General features: G+C 37.3%; 1 protein-coding gene across 1 annotated transcript; it reads right to left on the minus strand.

The window, feature by feature from the left end:
* Positions 1–1,991: 1,991 nt before the first annotated feature.
* LOC131033732 (mitochondrial import inner membrane translocase subunit TIM17-2) lies at positions 1,992–15,708 on the minus strand. The gene is made up of 2 exons (XM_057965002.2): positions 14,803–15,708; positions 1,992–2,493 (listed from the first exon to the last, which is right to left on the minus strand). The coding sequence occupies exon 1, from the start codon at positions 15,525–15,527 to the stop codon at positions 14,844–14,846; it is 684 nt and encodes a 227-aa protein (XP_057820985.2). The 5' UTR covers positions 15,528–15,708; the 3' UTR covers positions 1,992–2,493; positions 14,803–14,843.
* Between the last annotated feature and the right edge of the window lie 734 nt (positions 15,709–16,442).

Genomic DNA, 16,442 nt, shown 5'->3' on the forward strand with positions numbered 1-16,442 from the left:
TGAGCAAATCCTCCATTTCTTCTAAAATTGTCATTCATCAATCTACTCCTCCATAATCCTCCACCTATCATATTTGGATGATTGTCTAACTCCTCCACTTTCACAAGTAGCACCCCACATTTTTAACTTATCACAAATGTAGGTTCCAATTTATTTATCATTGTTCTATTTTTCTATGCATACTTCTTTATCTCCATAAAATTTAACTTATATTTTCCCCTCAATTGCTCATTCGTTCAACATTTATCATGTTGTGATGGTAAGTTGTGGTGCTATTGTTCTTGCCACTAAGGTTCAAACCCCACTAGGGTGCTATTATTGAATGTTTAAATGGTTATAAGATCCCTCATTTATGACCTCACAAATTCATAGCTCTAGAACAAAGCATTTTTAAAATTGCTCATTCTTCTTCTATCCTTTGTAATATATCCATTGATAACTACCTCTATGTTTCCTCTTATTTTCGTTTACTAACCCATCCTTAAATATTAACCTAATCTCCTATTTCTTGCACTTACATTTTACTATGTCTTCCCATTCAACATCTTTCATACCATATATGGTACTTAGATTCTATACTACATTTGTGCAATTATTCTATGGCCCCTCATTTCCCATCACTACCTCTATTTTATTGTTTTTGACAATTGCTAAAGAGAAGTTATCCTTATCTTAGAATGCCCCCTATTTTATCATTTTTGACAATTTCAAAATTAGTTATGTTATTCCTTCTAGTGTTGTGGACCTACAACATATGGAAGGTCCACAACATAAGCCCCTAATGATGATATATCATTTCCATTTCCACTCATATTTGTGGTATCTTGATTTTCTCTCTAACAAACAATGAAAACACCCACAATAGATGTGCAATCCTGCAATGCAACTTACATTGATTATCTTTATGATGATAACATTCTTGTGAAAATTTTACTTTCCACTTTTATAGATTATTTTATCTGTCCAGATCTTAGAAGAGAAGCAGGACAGCAAACAAAGAGAAGAAAGCAACATCACTATCACCCGGTCAAAAGATTCCTATCATGAAGAACTGGATGGAAGGAAGTCAGGTGGAGCCTTCCTACCTATAGTTGAAGCTCGAGGACCCCATAGAGCATAGAGCTCAACCGTGGGTGAGGGCTGATCGGACCGGGAGGGAGTTCGACGAAAGTAATTCTAATCGGGCGGGGGTGAGGGCGCATGGAATTCCTCATTAGGTTAGTTACATCCTTTGATGTTCTTATACAAACATTCATGAGCTACTTCTATGTTCAAATTGCCTTGGATGTTAATATTAAACAATGATTGTGTAATTATTTTTTTTTAATATTCTAATCAACTCTTATGAATATGCACCATCACCTTCCCAAACCCGAGTTTCAACATTTCTTTATGGATAATCTCTAGATCACGAAGAAATTTCTTCAATGCTCCAAGGTTATTCATGTTGACATTAAACGACCAATGCAATACTTTCGTGCCTCGACCAAAATAAAATTTATAGAGATGACCGATTATCTTCAACATTTCCATAGACGCTAATTATCTTTTTTCTTTACACACTTTCTAAATTCCTAGTTTAGTATGAATTTACCAAGTTTCTCTTATTCTCTTTCAACATTTAAAATACCATACAAAATTAAACATCTACTCATGTCAGCCTTGGATAGAATATCACTTTGATACAGTCAATGACATGATCATCAGTAGACTGATTTTAAAAGCTAAAACTGGCAAACAGCAGTTTCCTTCTTGATAAACAAGTATAGCAAAGATATATTTAAAATGTTAGATCTGTTCCTACAAAGCCACAACTGTAAGTATATTCCACTAGTGGAAGGATTTCTCTTGGTAAGGCATGCTAAAGTTATTCTTTCTGAACATTATTTTAAGTTTTTCCGATAGTAGCACAAGCTTTTTTGAGTAGTTAAAATGTCTACAATTATATAGGCCAAATATCAAGAAATCCACAATGTTCTCTAGCATACCCATAAAGAAAAAACATGCGTAGCATGCTCTATTAGAAAAGGAAAGTTTAAAAGAGCAGACTAATTGAACCTGGATTTCCTACTGATTTGCTATCATAAATCATTGTACAATCAGAATAAACTCTGTTGGTCCCACCATCACAAAAAGAACCTCAACCACATGTTTCATAATCTCTATTATAACAACAACCCACCTTCTGATTTTTTTCTCTACTAATCTAACAATTCTTTCGTTTTTAGGTATTCAACTAATGCTTATATAAACATGATGTTGAGATTTATGTGCTAAGAATGAAAATGAGCACTACATTAAAGAATGTAAAATAAGGGAACTTGGATATTATTCCCAATTGCTTTGGTAACAACTTTGAGAACCTCATATGAGGGCAATTCTGCGCTTTCAGACATACACACCTTCATCTTGGTGGTTTTATTTGGGCATGCCAAAGAACCCAAACCACAACAGAGCAAATGACAACTACTTTAAATAAAATATCCATTTAACCTGCAAGAAGAAAGCAATGTAGCATAAATACTAGAGAAAATAAATAAGAAACTATATTTTCATACTTAACTTTAAGTTTCTTATTATTATGTTTTCATAAATGAATGCATCAAAATTCTTAATATACCGTAAAAAGAGAGTCCATCATTTGGATAGCTATCAAAGTGATTGTATACAATTAATTAATGACGAGAACACATTCAAAAGACGTACAATCAACAGACTTTTTCTCAACAGATCCTGAAAGACAATTATAAACAGTCAATAAACCGCTTGCATCCAATTCCAAGTGCACCATACCTTAAAACTTAACGAAGGGCACTCATTTTGAGTGAATTTTACCAAATAAAAAAACCTTGTTTTATCTTAACTGAAGGTCCATTGACCCCTAGAGCAGTTAGAAAAAGGGAAACTTACTAATTACAAAAACATAAGGAATTGCAAGCAGTCACATTCCTCACACAGAAAGCCTGCTTTAACTGAATCCATTGTACACTTAGAATTGCATACTATTCTCTTTCGCCTTCACAATGACTAACTATAAGCCTATATGTTTTAGTGATATAAATATATATTGAATATTCTAATCCTCAGTTTGAATAATTGTTTGATATCCTCAGACAAATGTTTGAAAGTTGGGATTGATTTTGATTATAGGAGAAATAACAACCATTTTCGATAGGATGTGCATTGTATGTTTTTTAAAACATAAAAGCATTTGTCAACATGGTCTCAGTTCTTGCCTGGATAGGAAACTCGTACTATCTAATATCTATCATTCAATTACAGAATAGTGAAATAAAACTACAAATCCCACCCTGTTCCAGAAAAAAAGCTTGATCGTAAAGGATAACCATCTAAACAGCTCAAATGGGCATGCAATTACCAATGATTATGGAGAGGAAGACATACTGTGGTAGCACAACAGGAATAACAAGCCACTACATATTCTTAGACCAAAGTCAATTTCTGGCTAGAATTAGTACATGTAACGTCCTAATGATTTGAAATAGTTTTTAATAAGAAGTTTAAATTCAAAGAATACCCCAGATATATGCAAAAAATAAAATTGGCCCATGTCATAATAGAATTGTTTTCAGCAAAATTGCCTCAATAAACCAAAAGTACATATGGAATTTTCAATTACTGAGGATTTAACCAGCAAAAAAAAAAACGAGAAATTAAAAAGGTGAAATATTCATAAGATAAGAAATTGATGCTGTTATTGTTAATTAAAACTAAATAAGGGGAAAAAAAAATTATTTCTGCTGCAGCACAAAACAGTTTTTGTTTTTGCTTTTTTAGACCAAAGTTAGGGCTTGATGCATTCCCGATTGCAATAGATGGTGGTGTTGGGGACTGAGCCCCCACTGCCAATGTCCAAATTAATTCCTTTAAGGCCATAGGGACCTGTTGACGTGTATTTTGTACACAATCAAACACAGAATAAAATACCCAAGCGTACCTTATCCTCTCTTGAATAAAGCCTCTGATTGCTGAAGATGTCGCAAAAAGGATCAATCAGGATGACTCCAAGGTTCTTCGATGTAGGGTCTCTACGTGTGGATAAGCACCAGTGGTCGTTGTGAATGTTGTTTCATCAAGGGGCCTTACGTTTCCGTTATTGCAGGAACAGGGTTTCCTAAAACTAACAAGTTCTCAAAAAGATCAAAAGGTAGGGTTTGCAAGAGATAGATTCTAATCTAATCCTAAGAATGACTCAATGTAGGCTAGCTTTGGTAAGATTCTACCAATTTCAGTATTGCCAAGGAATAACAACTCTACTGAAGTTGATGCGATCTTCTAAGGTGACTATTGATTTTTCAATTCATCAAGAATCATAGACACTACCATGAAGGTACATATCAATAGTTCAATAATGACTGAAAGTTTAAGCAATCCAAATATCTCCAGTTGACCACACAAGGCGTCCTTACAATCAGCAAGAAGCTAGTGGTTTGGAACGTGAATCTCACCAAAGATCAAGCTCAACACTTAGTCCTTCAAATTTAAATACTACTTCGACCAAGAAGAATTCAAGAAAGTAAGCAACCATGAAAATAGCCACAAGAATTGCAATAAAACACCATAACTTCAATATTTTATTGATCTCAAAGCCAAAAATAGACAACAATTGCTCAAAATTCTTTCTTCAAAACTCAATCTTGCTACAAAATAACTTTCTTCTCTCCAAAAGCTCTAATTCTATTCTGCTATTCTCTATCTATATTCCCATGACAAAATGAAAATGAATGAGGGTATATATAGCATCCTCAATTACAATGAACGGCCAAGATCAAAAGAAGATCAACGGCTGAGATTTTGACACCTAAACCCTAATTAGGGTTTATTACAAAAAGTTCCCCCTTTATTGAACAATATTAAATGCATAGCCAAATATTTAATTGGCACAAAAATCTAGGAAACATAGACCAATGATAATTAAGGTGCCACATCATCTATAACAATCTCTCTTCTAGAACCTTGTTCCCTTTCCAATGCTCCTTCTTAGCATATGCAGTGAATCTAGACACAATTCCTTCGATCTCAGCAATAGGAATCTCTGGAAGATTCCTCATTCGTTCCTCCAAGTGGATGACCTGATCAAAAGCCTTGAGAAGAGCTACGTCCCATCCAGGCTTGAGTTCTTTGATTTTCTCAATCAGGAGCATAGTGGTGAACATTTGATCTCTTTGTTCATCTGTGATAACATTCTCATCTTTGCAAAAGATGACCTTGACCTTCTCCTCCAACTCTTGAAGATTCACATCCGTCTCATCTTCAATCCTTCTGCCAAGAATAGAACACAACACCTCAAACACCTTGTCCTGAATTGGATGGATGACCTCTTCAACTTGATTGCATTTGGTACTAATGTCTTCGAAAAGAACTTCCTTCATCTGAAGTAGAGTTGACCACTGGAGTAAATTATGAGCTACTCCATCCATTATCTTTTCCTATGCTAAGATCTTCCTTGGCGTTTGCCTGATTACTTGCAGAACAGGAATGATAACATCTCTAGTGTGGGCAAAGGCGGCTACTGTTATCATTAGGTTGTGAATGACCTCAAGAACCTGGATAGCTCGATGGGTGGTCTGCATCATTCTTGTTGCGAACTCAATGGCAACGGTATGGGATTTGTCAATCCAAGAGCTCATAAGCTGGACCAAGCTCTTAACTCTTTCTGCCTCACCAACTGATTCAAGGGGAAGTGCTTGAACAGGAGATACTGCTGGATCCTGACGTCCCAAAGGCTGATTGAGATGGCTAAAGTAGCCTCTCCAAGCACCGACCTCTCGCTCAAGCTTTCTATTCTTTTCCATTTCTTCTCTAAGCTTGTCTTTAAGTGCCTCAAATGAATCAGTTGCCTCATCCAGTGTCTGCTCGGCTGTGAGTGGACCAAGTTCAAATGTTTCTACATCATACTCTTCTGCAAGGATTTCACCTTCATATTTGTCCACTGCTGGTGTAGCTATCTGCAACTTCCTAGACCTTGTCTCATCTCTGATCATCTTGGACATCTTAGTGGCCTTCTTCCTTTCTGTTACTCCCTGAGAATTTCCAACAAGGCTTTCTAAATCAATCACATTATCTTCGTCTTCGATCACAATCACCCTTGTTAGCCTCTCCTTTAACCAATCTGGAATGGCGGACCTTGTCTCTCTGACTTGTATCTCTTTAGGCACTAATCCCTCTTCTCGGAGAGGAGATGTCACTTCATCATCATTCTTGTCTTCATGTAGCTCATTGACTTGGGGAGATTGACTTGATGAACGTTGAGGTGCTTGCCTTTCTTCATGTTTATCATTCTGGACCATTGATTCCATAGATTCCTCAACTTCAAGTACCCTCTTCTCTTGTCCTTGACTTGTCCTTTTTTCATGTCGGGAAGATGTGCCAGACGAGTGATCTCGATGGGCCTCTTGCTTCTTCTTGGAGGGTTCCCTTTTCTCAAGTCTTTCTTTCCTTTTCGCGCTTCTAGGATGAGGATTGCCTTCACTTACGCATCTAGGGTGAGGATTGTCTTCACTTGTGCTCCTAGGATGAGGATTGCCTTCGCTTGTGCTTGCTCCTCCTTCCCCTGGCCTTTCCTCCAAAGTAAAAGTCATCGATGTGTTCTGTTCTCTCAACTTTTGATGTTGTATATCCACCCATCTGCAAGTACATGACAAAACTGGAGCCATCAAAGCTTTTAAGTCAAAACCCTCAGGTTCATTCCAATCTATCTTCACTGTTTTGTCCTCTCGGTCATAAGATGATTGGAGATGTCTGCCATTGTCCCGGGCTTGATCGACCACTCTGTAAACTTTGCATTTCTTGATGAGATCTAAAGGCAATCTGGAATGCATCTTTCTTTTCACCTCTAAATCACTTGAAAGATTCATCAAAAAGTCCTCTATCTAAAATTCGTGCTTGTACTTTCTACCAACTGTTTCTTCTATATATCCATAAGGATCAAAATTCTCTCTCAAGGCAAAGAATGAAAATGAATATAAGGCCAACTCTTTCTCTGCATCATCCATGGCTAGAGCATTAGGACATACCTCAACTGAATTCCCTAGTATGATAGGCACAGGAATTCCATTTCCATGCCTGTGTCTGAATACCTTTGCATAAGCTGCCAACTGTCTAGTCACCTCAAGTAACACTATCCTGTCTGTCGGATATCTTGGCAACATATATGGAGGTGAAGGACACCCATGAACTCTAATATATGTAAACTTCTGGAATTGGATAAACCAAGCACCATACCTCTTTACAAGCTCTTGTGCATCTTGAGATATCCGATTGTGAATCCCACCTTGCAATGTCCTGGTGATGTTCATCGTGAAGGTATCATTAACTAACTTGTAGTTACTTCCAGGTGGATGATGCAAATGGACATAAGAATCACAAACTCTGACTTCCCTGGGCCCTCTTCCGATCACTCCTCTGTGAGGTAGTCTTGCATATTCAAAACTCCTGATCAAGGCATATATGATGTACGAGCTCATGTGGAATGACTTGGTAGCCTTCAATCTTCTCAACTGCACGTCCAAGCAATGGCTAATAATTCTAGCCCAATGAATTGTTCCTTTCCCTTGAACTATCACTTGGATGCAGTAGAGCATCCACTTCTCAAAATAGAAGGCATGAGGAGCCCCAGTAACTCGATTGAGCAAAGTTATCAAATCTCTGTACTCCTCCTGGAAGTCGATCCTATGTGGTGTGTTGGGAATCTTGCTCAGGCGAGGACGACTTTTGAGTAACCAATTCTTATTGATGATGCTCAAGCAAGTGTCTGGATCATCTTCGTACATGGATCTAGCTCCTTCCAAGCTTTTGTAAATCATATCTTTATGTTTTGGCAGATGGAGAGCTTCACTAATAGCCTATTCTGAAAGGTAAGCCAAAGTGTTTCCTTCTTTGGACATGATTGATCTTGATTGTGGGTCATAATGGCGGGCACACTCGATCATCAGCTCATGACACTAGACTGCTGGAGGGAAGCCGACCGCCTTGATAATGCCACTTTCAATTATTCTCCTTGCGATAAGTGATGGCTTTCCAATATAAGGGACCTCTCGAAACTTCTTCATACTGAAGTTTCCCAAGTTGGTATCTCCAATGTTGCTCCATTTTGACACAATCTTGGTCTCCAATTCTTCATTCCTTTGATCTTCCTTCATGAGAGTTGGACGACTAGTGGATGCTCCTGCCTTTGGGGTCGCCATCTTGACACCTCCTCTTGAGAATTAACTCTAAAAAACGATACAAAATGAGGAAATTCGCTAGAAAAAAGGTAGATCGAAGTCTTTTAGCAAAATGCGCCTCCCTTTTATCCTCACGAGCCTCAACTCCACCACCTTTAGTCCTCAACGCCTTGAGGAAAATTCGCTCCACCTCTAGCCTCTAACAAAGTTCGCTCCAACTTAGACCAGATTTCGCACTCCTCCTTGCTTCTCCAAATCGTACTTGAATAAATGATTGAATGATGGATTAACATCGCTCACAATACCTCTCTTATATAGGTGCTCACCATTGCAATTTCCCATAGGCCGACTTCGAAAATAGGCCAAAAACAAATAAAAATTAATAAAAGGAGAAGGCCGACTTAACAAAAACATTAAAAAAGATACCTTAAGCGCTCCATTTTTAAATTCAATTTAATAAAAAATTAATTTTAAATGCCTTTATAATTGAAAATTTTGATTTTTTTTTTAAGGCTTCAAAAATTAATTATTAAATGATATGTGCTTTTATTAAATGTCAATTTGATTTTAAAATATCTTGGAGTTTTAGCGAAATTGGCATTTAGTGTGTCTTAGAGGACATTGGCGCCTAGGCACGGTAAAAATATCACTTTGTTAAGAACCTCGCTTTGGTCCCTGGGAGAGGGACAGGAGCGCTTTTTCATTTTTGGCCTTGTATTTCTTGCTTTTCACGTTCAAAGTCTCTTCCTGGACGTCCAAAATGGCATTTTTATTGGGAACCTTGAGTTTAATTCATTCCTTCTTTGGAAGGAGTGTGCCTTAAAGCACTTTCGCCCTGGTCCCTTGGTGAGGGACAGGAGCGATCTTACCTTTTGTCCTTGGTCCTTGTCTTCCAAATCGCCAATTCATGTTTGGGGGTAAACAATGATCTTCATTCGTCCCTTCAATGCATGTTTCACTCGCTTTCTTAAGACAAAATGAGCTCTTCCAAGGATTTTCGCCCTGGTCCTCCAGTGAAGGACAAGAGCGATTTTTGCATTTGAGCTTAAGATTGTTGATTCTTGGGGTCGATTCCTTGTTCATCGTCCTTTGAAAGGCATTTCCCATCTTGTATCACCTTGTCTTGGCATGGCTTTGGAGGAAAATTGTTGATTTCATGAAAATCGCCCTGGTCCTCCAGTGAAGGACAGGAGCGATTTTTAGTTTATTGCACAAATTCTTAACCACATCAATATCTAATTACATTCAAGGCGTAAAACGTCATTCCTTATTCCATCTTGAGTCTTGGAAACGAAAGTAGCATTCCAAAATTAGGCATATTTGAAGATTTCGCTCTGGTCCCTTGGTGAGGGACAGGAGCGCCCTAGCCAATTTTCATCAAGTTTTGTGGTCCTTGCAACTTCATTTTTCCTTGAAGCATTTTAAATATCACCCCAATCTTATGTCTTAATCTGGATTCGTCCAAATTTGGGGAGGAAGACTTGATAATGTGTTTTTCGCCCTGGTCCCTGGGAGAGGGACAGGAGCGCCTTGGCCATTATGAGCTCACTTGTGTTTTGCTAACTTTCAAAATTATCTTCAATGGATTGATTACGTCCTCCTTCATTCATCTAAAACTTGAAACTCGCTTTACCTTTGCCAAAAATTTGTCTTGTGAGAAAATCGCTCTGGTCCCTTGGAGAGGGACAGGAGCATCCTTTGAAAATCGCTCTGGTCCCTTGGTGAGGGACAGGAGCGCTTTAGTTACTTAGGTTGATTTTCTCCTTGGTAGGCCACTCAAGTTATATTCAACGAATAAAACATACTTCTCTTGACCTCTTCAAATCACGAAATCACTTAAATCTTGTGCGGATAATGCAAATTCGGAATTCAAGCTCCGGTCCTTCAGTGAGGGACAGGAGCGCCTTTTGTCCTCAAGGCCAAATCTTTCCACTTTTCATCTCAAATTTCCTTTGCTGGGGAAGATATCATCTTTGTGCCATCTGTGAACGAGAGCCCAAGTGCAAAAAGGTCCAAGAAGGTGTGTACAAAGAAAATCGCTCTAGTCCCTTGGAGAGGGATAGGAGCGATTTTATCTTGCTAGACAAAAAGTTCAACCTTTCATTGCTTTTGACTAAGTCTGGGTGCTCTATCATGTTGATTTCATCCATCATTGTATCCTTGGCGCTCCAATTTGACCAATCGAGGCCAAGAATGACCTAAGTAAACCATTTCGCCTTGGTCCTTCAGTAGAGGACAGGAGCGAATTCACCTCAACCCTTCAAAATTTATCATTTTCGAGTCTTCAAAATCTTCGAAATCTTCAATTTACGTCCAATTACCTCCCCTGGAGACCCTGCACAAAACAATTAAAACAAGTCAGTAACCAAGATGCACCAAATATCATTTTCGCCTTGGTCCCTGGGAGACGGACAGGGGCGATTTCACCTCTATAAACCAAAATATCCAAAATTTAGGTCTTCAGTCACTTCACAAGGCATAATTAGGTCATCTCCAAGGCCGGGAACCATTTATCAAGCCATCAAAAATTTGGTCAAAAATTTATCCCGACAAAATGCACAATTCCATCCTCAAAATGCTAACACTTAGACATAGCTTGAATTTGCCCTCAAAAAACCCTGACTAGACCTAACCTGAGACATACCTGACTCCCTGACAAGCTCATCCTATTTCAAAAATTGCAATCCTCGGGAGGATGCTTAATACTCTTTCAAAATTTGACTGGACTTGGCTTGAAAATATCAAAAGAAACCCCTAAGGCTTAACCCTAGTCCAGACGACTCACTCACTTACTTCAAAACCCTAAAAGCAGAGAGAAGAACAAGCAAAACAGAAACAAAAAGAGGGGGTCCCCATTTTAATGGGGCGATGTGTGAAATGGTCACAACAGGACCTTAAGTGCACATGCCATTTGTCATTATTTTATCACTTTTAAGTAAAACCATACAAGCATTGGATTTATTTGTACTCAAGTGTCTGGGAGAGAAGTCAATGGGCAAAGGATGTCGATTGAAATGATGAATTTATTGGGCATATTATACAAACTTCATCAAGAAGATTAACCCAAGAAAAGATGCTATTGAGATTGAATAATATCATTCTACAAGAAATTAGGAAGAATGTGTAGTTTTTTAAGTCAGTATTGCTGTTGTGAGAGAGTAAATGCTCTTTCGGATTAAGGATAAAGTTGGACATGTAAAGACTTTTATCTACAAGGAGATTGTGTATAGAGAATAGTTTTTTGTTATATTAATTAATTGCCCCTCAGTTAGTGCAGTATTGAGAGCTATGAAGCTGTGTTTGCTGGGAATCTTAGAGGAACCTGGACAGGTTGGGCAAAATTTGGTCTGGACCCACGCATTTTTTGGTACATATACCTTGCTGTATGGAATACAGGAAAAAAATCGGTGAACCACTGAATCAGAACCAGCAACATAGATTATTCAGAGTGTTCACATGTTGGCATCCTACTGGCAATTGTGTGTCAACTCAGAAGTTCTATATATACTAAATGTCAACTTCATCATGGCCTGTTTCCAAATCCAACTTTATGAAAATTGTTCTTCCTTCATCACATATTGCAATTGCTCAAGTGGATTATCAATCAAATATTCAAATATTATAAATTCTGACTAGTAATTTTTCTGAATTCCTTATTGTGAAACACATTCCGTTATCTCATCTTTCTTCAGTACCAATTATATAGGTCACTCAAAAGTTGAGTTGACCTATATGACTCCTTGATACAAAAATTCATGCAACTCCCGAAGAATTTCAAGAGCAAGGAACAAGAAACAATATTTTCTAATGGTGGTTATCCTGTCCTACTTCTTTGGAAGCAAACCTTTTGGTCTTCAAACAAGCTTGATAATCATTCCAAATACTCCCTGGCACATCTTCCGTTAGGAAACAACAATTCTATAATTATACCTTCAATGTTTGGCTTAAAACATCAAAAGTTTCTTAGTGGCATCGATCATACTCCTTGCCATACCAACAAACACATAGGCAGTACCTGCTTGTCTTTGTGAGCAAGAAAGATATCAAGATTTATATCCTTAATCAACTTAATACTTATTCAGGGATATGTTACCACTACCCCATAAGTAAAAGCTTTTGAAAAGGATTTCAAAAACATCAGAAGGTACAACATAACAACCAACTTCATCAATGTAATCAGCTGCTACTTGCATGCCTCATTTGCAAGTTCATGTCATTACAAAGCCAACACGGTGGGTACATCTCCAAATGCTTCTAGATTTTGAGTCTTAGTTTCTACTCTTAACACCTTTGATATCAAGATCTTCACCATCAGATTCTTCCACATCAACTTACTTGCAAACTTACCTCCTACCAATACACCTTAGATGTCAACTTCTTCTTTCATAATGTTTCTAGTTATTAGATTAGGGGTGAAGCTCCAGGTGCAGCTTGCAACAAGTGGATTTTGTATGATCATCAATACCACAAAAATTGAAGAAGTCCTTTCTGTGTGGCTTCCTTAATTTTTTACAAAAAAATTGCTTGTTGACCATTCAAATACTTTTAAGAAAAATTCTCTTAAGACGTGAAAGTGAAATCACCAAAATTCCAATGATTCCTTCTACTCATTTCAATGTGCAAGTCCTTGTTAGCATTGTTACTGCTTGTAACATCATGAGAGTCAAATCTTTCTAGATATGATCATGCAGACCTACCAAGTAGTTCACAAAATTTATAAGTTATCTTTATAGATATTCAACAATATTGCATGCTTCCATAATTCCAAAGCATACTCCCACATCATGTCCCTGCTTCTATCAAGAATGTGTCAATTATGAAGTTCTTCTTCCTCATACTCGTGACAAAAAAAATATCTTAATCAACTTCCTGAAAGCATTCAACCTCATGATAAGAAAGATCCTTGCCTTCTTTCCAAGGCTAAAACTAGCTTCCCCACCAAAGCAGGAGTGTTTCACACCTCTTCATAATGGTCACAACCTTTTACAATTACCAACCTTCAAAAGAGTCACAACACTTCATCATTGCTGCCCCTTTGAAAGAATCACTTTCTTATCTTCTTCCCATTAATGCTTCCTTAATTCCTTTGCCACCTTCTTTCTTCTTTCATCCCTTTTCTCCCTCAAATAAAGTTCTCTTCTCTCCCTTTTATATCTCATGTTTGAGGGAGTCACAACTTTTCATTTCATGCCTTTTGACCATTCATTAAACTTAACTAAATTTTAATTATATTAGTTAATTTATAATTATTATTTATTAATAAATCCTATTTCAACAAGGGGACATTACAAACATGGATCTGCTTCATCATTTTCCTTCACAAGCTAGAACTCTTCTTCCACTAGCTATCCCTCCTCCTCCAACATTGCTGACATGAGTTTTGTGAAAATATCAAATAAAGTGGAGATATTAGCTTCCATGTTGAAGAAACTGGTCTCTTCGTTATCTTAAAACTATGGCAAAATTTTGGATCTTAACATGCTTCTAGATCCTATGGCGACAGCTCTCATTTCTCAACACTTCTCTGGAATTCATAGATTCACAAACTTTCTCAGTTTTGAGAAATGTCGAGTATTTTAGTATAAAATAAAATCTACACTTTCATTTGGCAAAACAATATACTAGAGGATTCTCTGAACTCATGTGAGCTTAGATATGCCAAAAAGACTAAGTTATTACACCAAAAAATAGTGGAATTCACTAAATTAAACCTTTCTACTAGTAGGATAAAATTTTCAAAGTGAATTTGAGTTTTACAAAAATTGTGCGCTGGTGTACCTGTACGCAAAAAAGTTAAACAAATCTCTTAAATTAAATTTGAAGTAGATTGTCATAAACTTTTAGGAAGTTTAGCGTCAAAGATTGAGTGGATAGTAATCTATGAAACGTGATGGAATAGAGGAACAAGGAGAGCGAAAGATTTTGCAATATTGATGACAATTCACAAGGACAACAATTTCACCTGTAATAAGTTATGGGACATGAATGATTGGAGGGATGGAAATAATAATTAGGGCAACACCACTGACACGTTGCACGACAAAATCCAAAGACTGGTTAAACTGTAAATCTTAAATAATGTATTTAATAGGTCCCGCTAATCAATTTAATCTAATTGGCATTATAAATATTTATCACCGTCAATTTAAAAAGAGCTCACTGGATGCAGACACGATTAAACCCTCAATCCCAACACCAGCGCCCATTCACTGTGTACAAATTAGAAACACCATGATTATACCTACAAACTTTATAAACCCTAGAATCCTATACGCATAACATGTACTCTCTCCAAACAAACTCCAAACACAATAGGCAAGTGTATTTTGGCAAAAATACTTCATCTATTTTAGATTAAAATTTGCTAAATGTATTTGAGAAAATCCGGTACTCAGAATACCCATTATTAAAACATTTAGAAAAAAGAGATCATTGGCAGAAAATAACACATAAATTTATGATGTAATACTCGAAAAAACAATGAATCATTCAACTAAACAATAAAGAAAACAACCAAGAAACTTTTATCAATGTAAAAACCACTATACAGTTTTGTCCAAATCCTTTTCAAATACAATTCCTATGAAAATTTAATGTTTCTAAACACGAAACTTGCCTGGAAACGTGAAACATGAAGCTTCCAACTGTTTCAGATGATCACTTATATTCAAAATTAGGCACAGGAGCACTAGGCTGATCAAAACTGTCCAAAACCTCAGCCATACCGCGGCCTCCACTGTGCTGGGTCTCCTTCTTACCGCCAAAAAACCCTCCAAACCAAGAAGAAGATTCTTTCTCTTTGGGTTCCGTTAAATTGGGCTGCGTAGCGGGAACCCCTGGCAAGTTAGGGATCCCTTGCATATTAGGGATTCCCTGCATATTGGGCATCATTCCTTCTTCTATGGGAGGAAACTGTTGCTGCTGCGCACTCAAAACGCGGTTGAGCATAATCCCTGCACCTTCGATCAAAGCAAGCAAAACGCCGCCAACCATAGCGGACTTGGCAGCAGCCCTTGGGCCCTGGCGCATCTGAAGAAACCCTCCCGTAGCAGCGCCTGCTATGATAGAATTCCATGGATCCTCCTTCTGTCTCACATAAACCATGGAACAGTCAAAAACCGAAAAGAGGCCGCCCCACACGGCAAAACTTCCCCCAGTTCTGGGTGCATTCATTCCTACAGTTTGGGTTGCGCCAATTAAACGCTCCCCCCGGGGAGAATTGTAAAATCCTCTGACAAAATGATAAACCGATCCCCCTACAGCTCCCATGCCGAAGGCACCTCCGACATCATCTAAAATTCTGTCTGGGCATGGCTCTCGTGAATTCTCGGGCGTGCCCATGATCTTCCACCGCTACCCTGTTACCCAAACCCTCAACTATGCGTCTGAAGGTGCTAAGGATCCCTTGCGCGCCGCCCTGATGCCCTGGTCTTTCCACAATGAAAAATATGAAGTGTTTCTTCTTTTTTCATTTAATAGTCTCGTAAAGCCGTAAGTCCATGCCCTAACACGGATCTTTTTTTTTTGTCAATTTTTTTAAGACAGTTGCAATTGTGTTACGATATGAATTTGTAATGCTAAAATTAGCAAATTAATATTATATTATATTTAGCTTTGTGTCTACTTTTAGACAATGTCTTATATAGGTATATTATGATAAATGATATGATTTGTGTGAAATTAGACTCATTTTAATAGTTTTTTAGATTATAAATATTTTTATATGTTTTGTTCTATTAATCTAATTATGCATGCATTCTTATACATTCATCTTATTCATGTGACTATCACAATTATTCACGATTTATTTTTGTTTACTCATTTGCCACTTAGATCTTACTTTTAAATCCAAATCAAGATAAGTTTCCATTGCAAGGATGACCTCATTGTCACAACACAAACTTGTCCCTTTCCAATTTAAAATTCAAACTTCAAATTTTGGGTAGCTAGCCTCCTTTGGTGTAATGAAAACATTAAAAGTTATGCATCTTATCATTTGAATAAAGGAATCATTCTAGAGAAGAATCAATAGTAACATATTTCAATTTGGTGTAATGAAAACTGTAAAAGTTATGCATCTTAGGTGTTTGCCTTTGTGTTTGATTTTTTTTTTTAAAGAATTCAATCCATGTGTAGTGTCTTCATGGAGTAATCATACAACATACTAACAAATCTATTTACTAATATTGTTAGCCCAAGCTTTTAAAAATAGATAGAGCAAAAGACTACATATATGATGAAGTTGCAAGAAAAAAC

This window comes from Cryptomeria japonica, chromosome 4 (assembly GCF_030272615.1).
Source record: "Cryptomeria japonica chromosome 4, Sugi_1.0, whole genome shotgun sequence".
Lineage (NCBI taxonomy): Eukaryota > Viridiplantae > Streptophyta > Pinopsida > Cupressales > Cupressaceae > Cryptomeria > Cryptomeria japonica.

Excerpts from the sequence above, each read along its gene's own strand:
- LOC131033732 (XM_057965002.2), bottom strand. The coding sequence starts at position 15,527 with ATGGGCACGCCCGAGAATTCACGAGAGCCATGCCCAGACAGAATTTTA.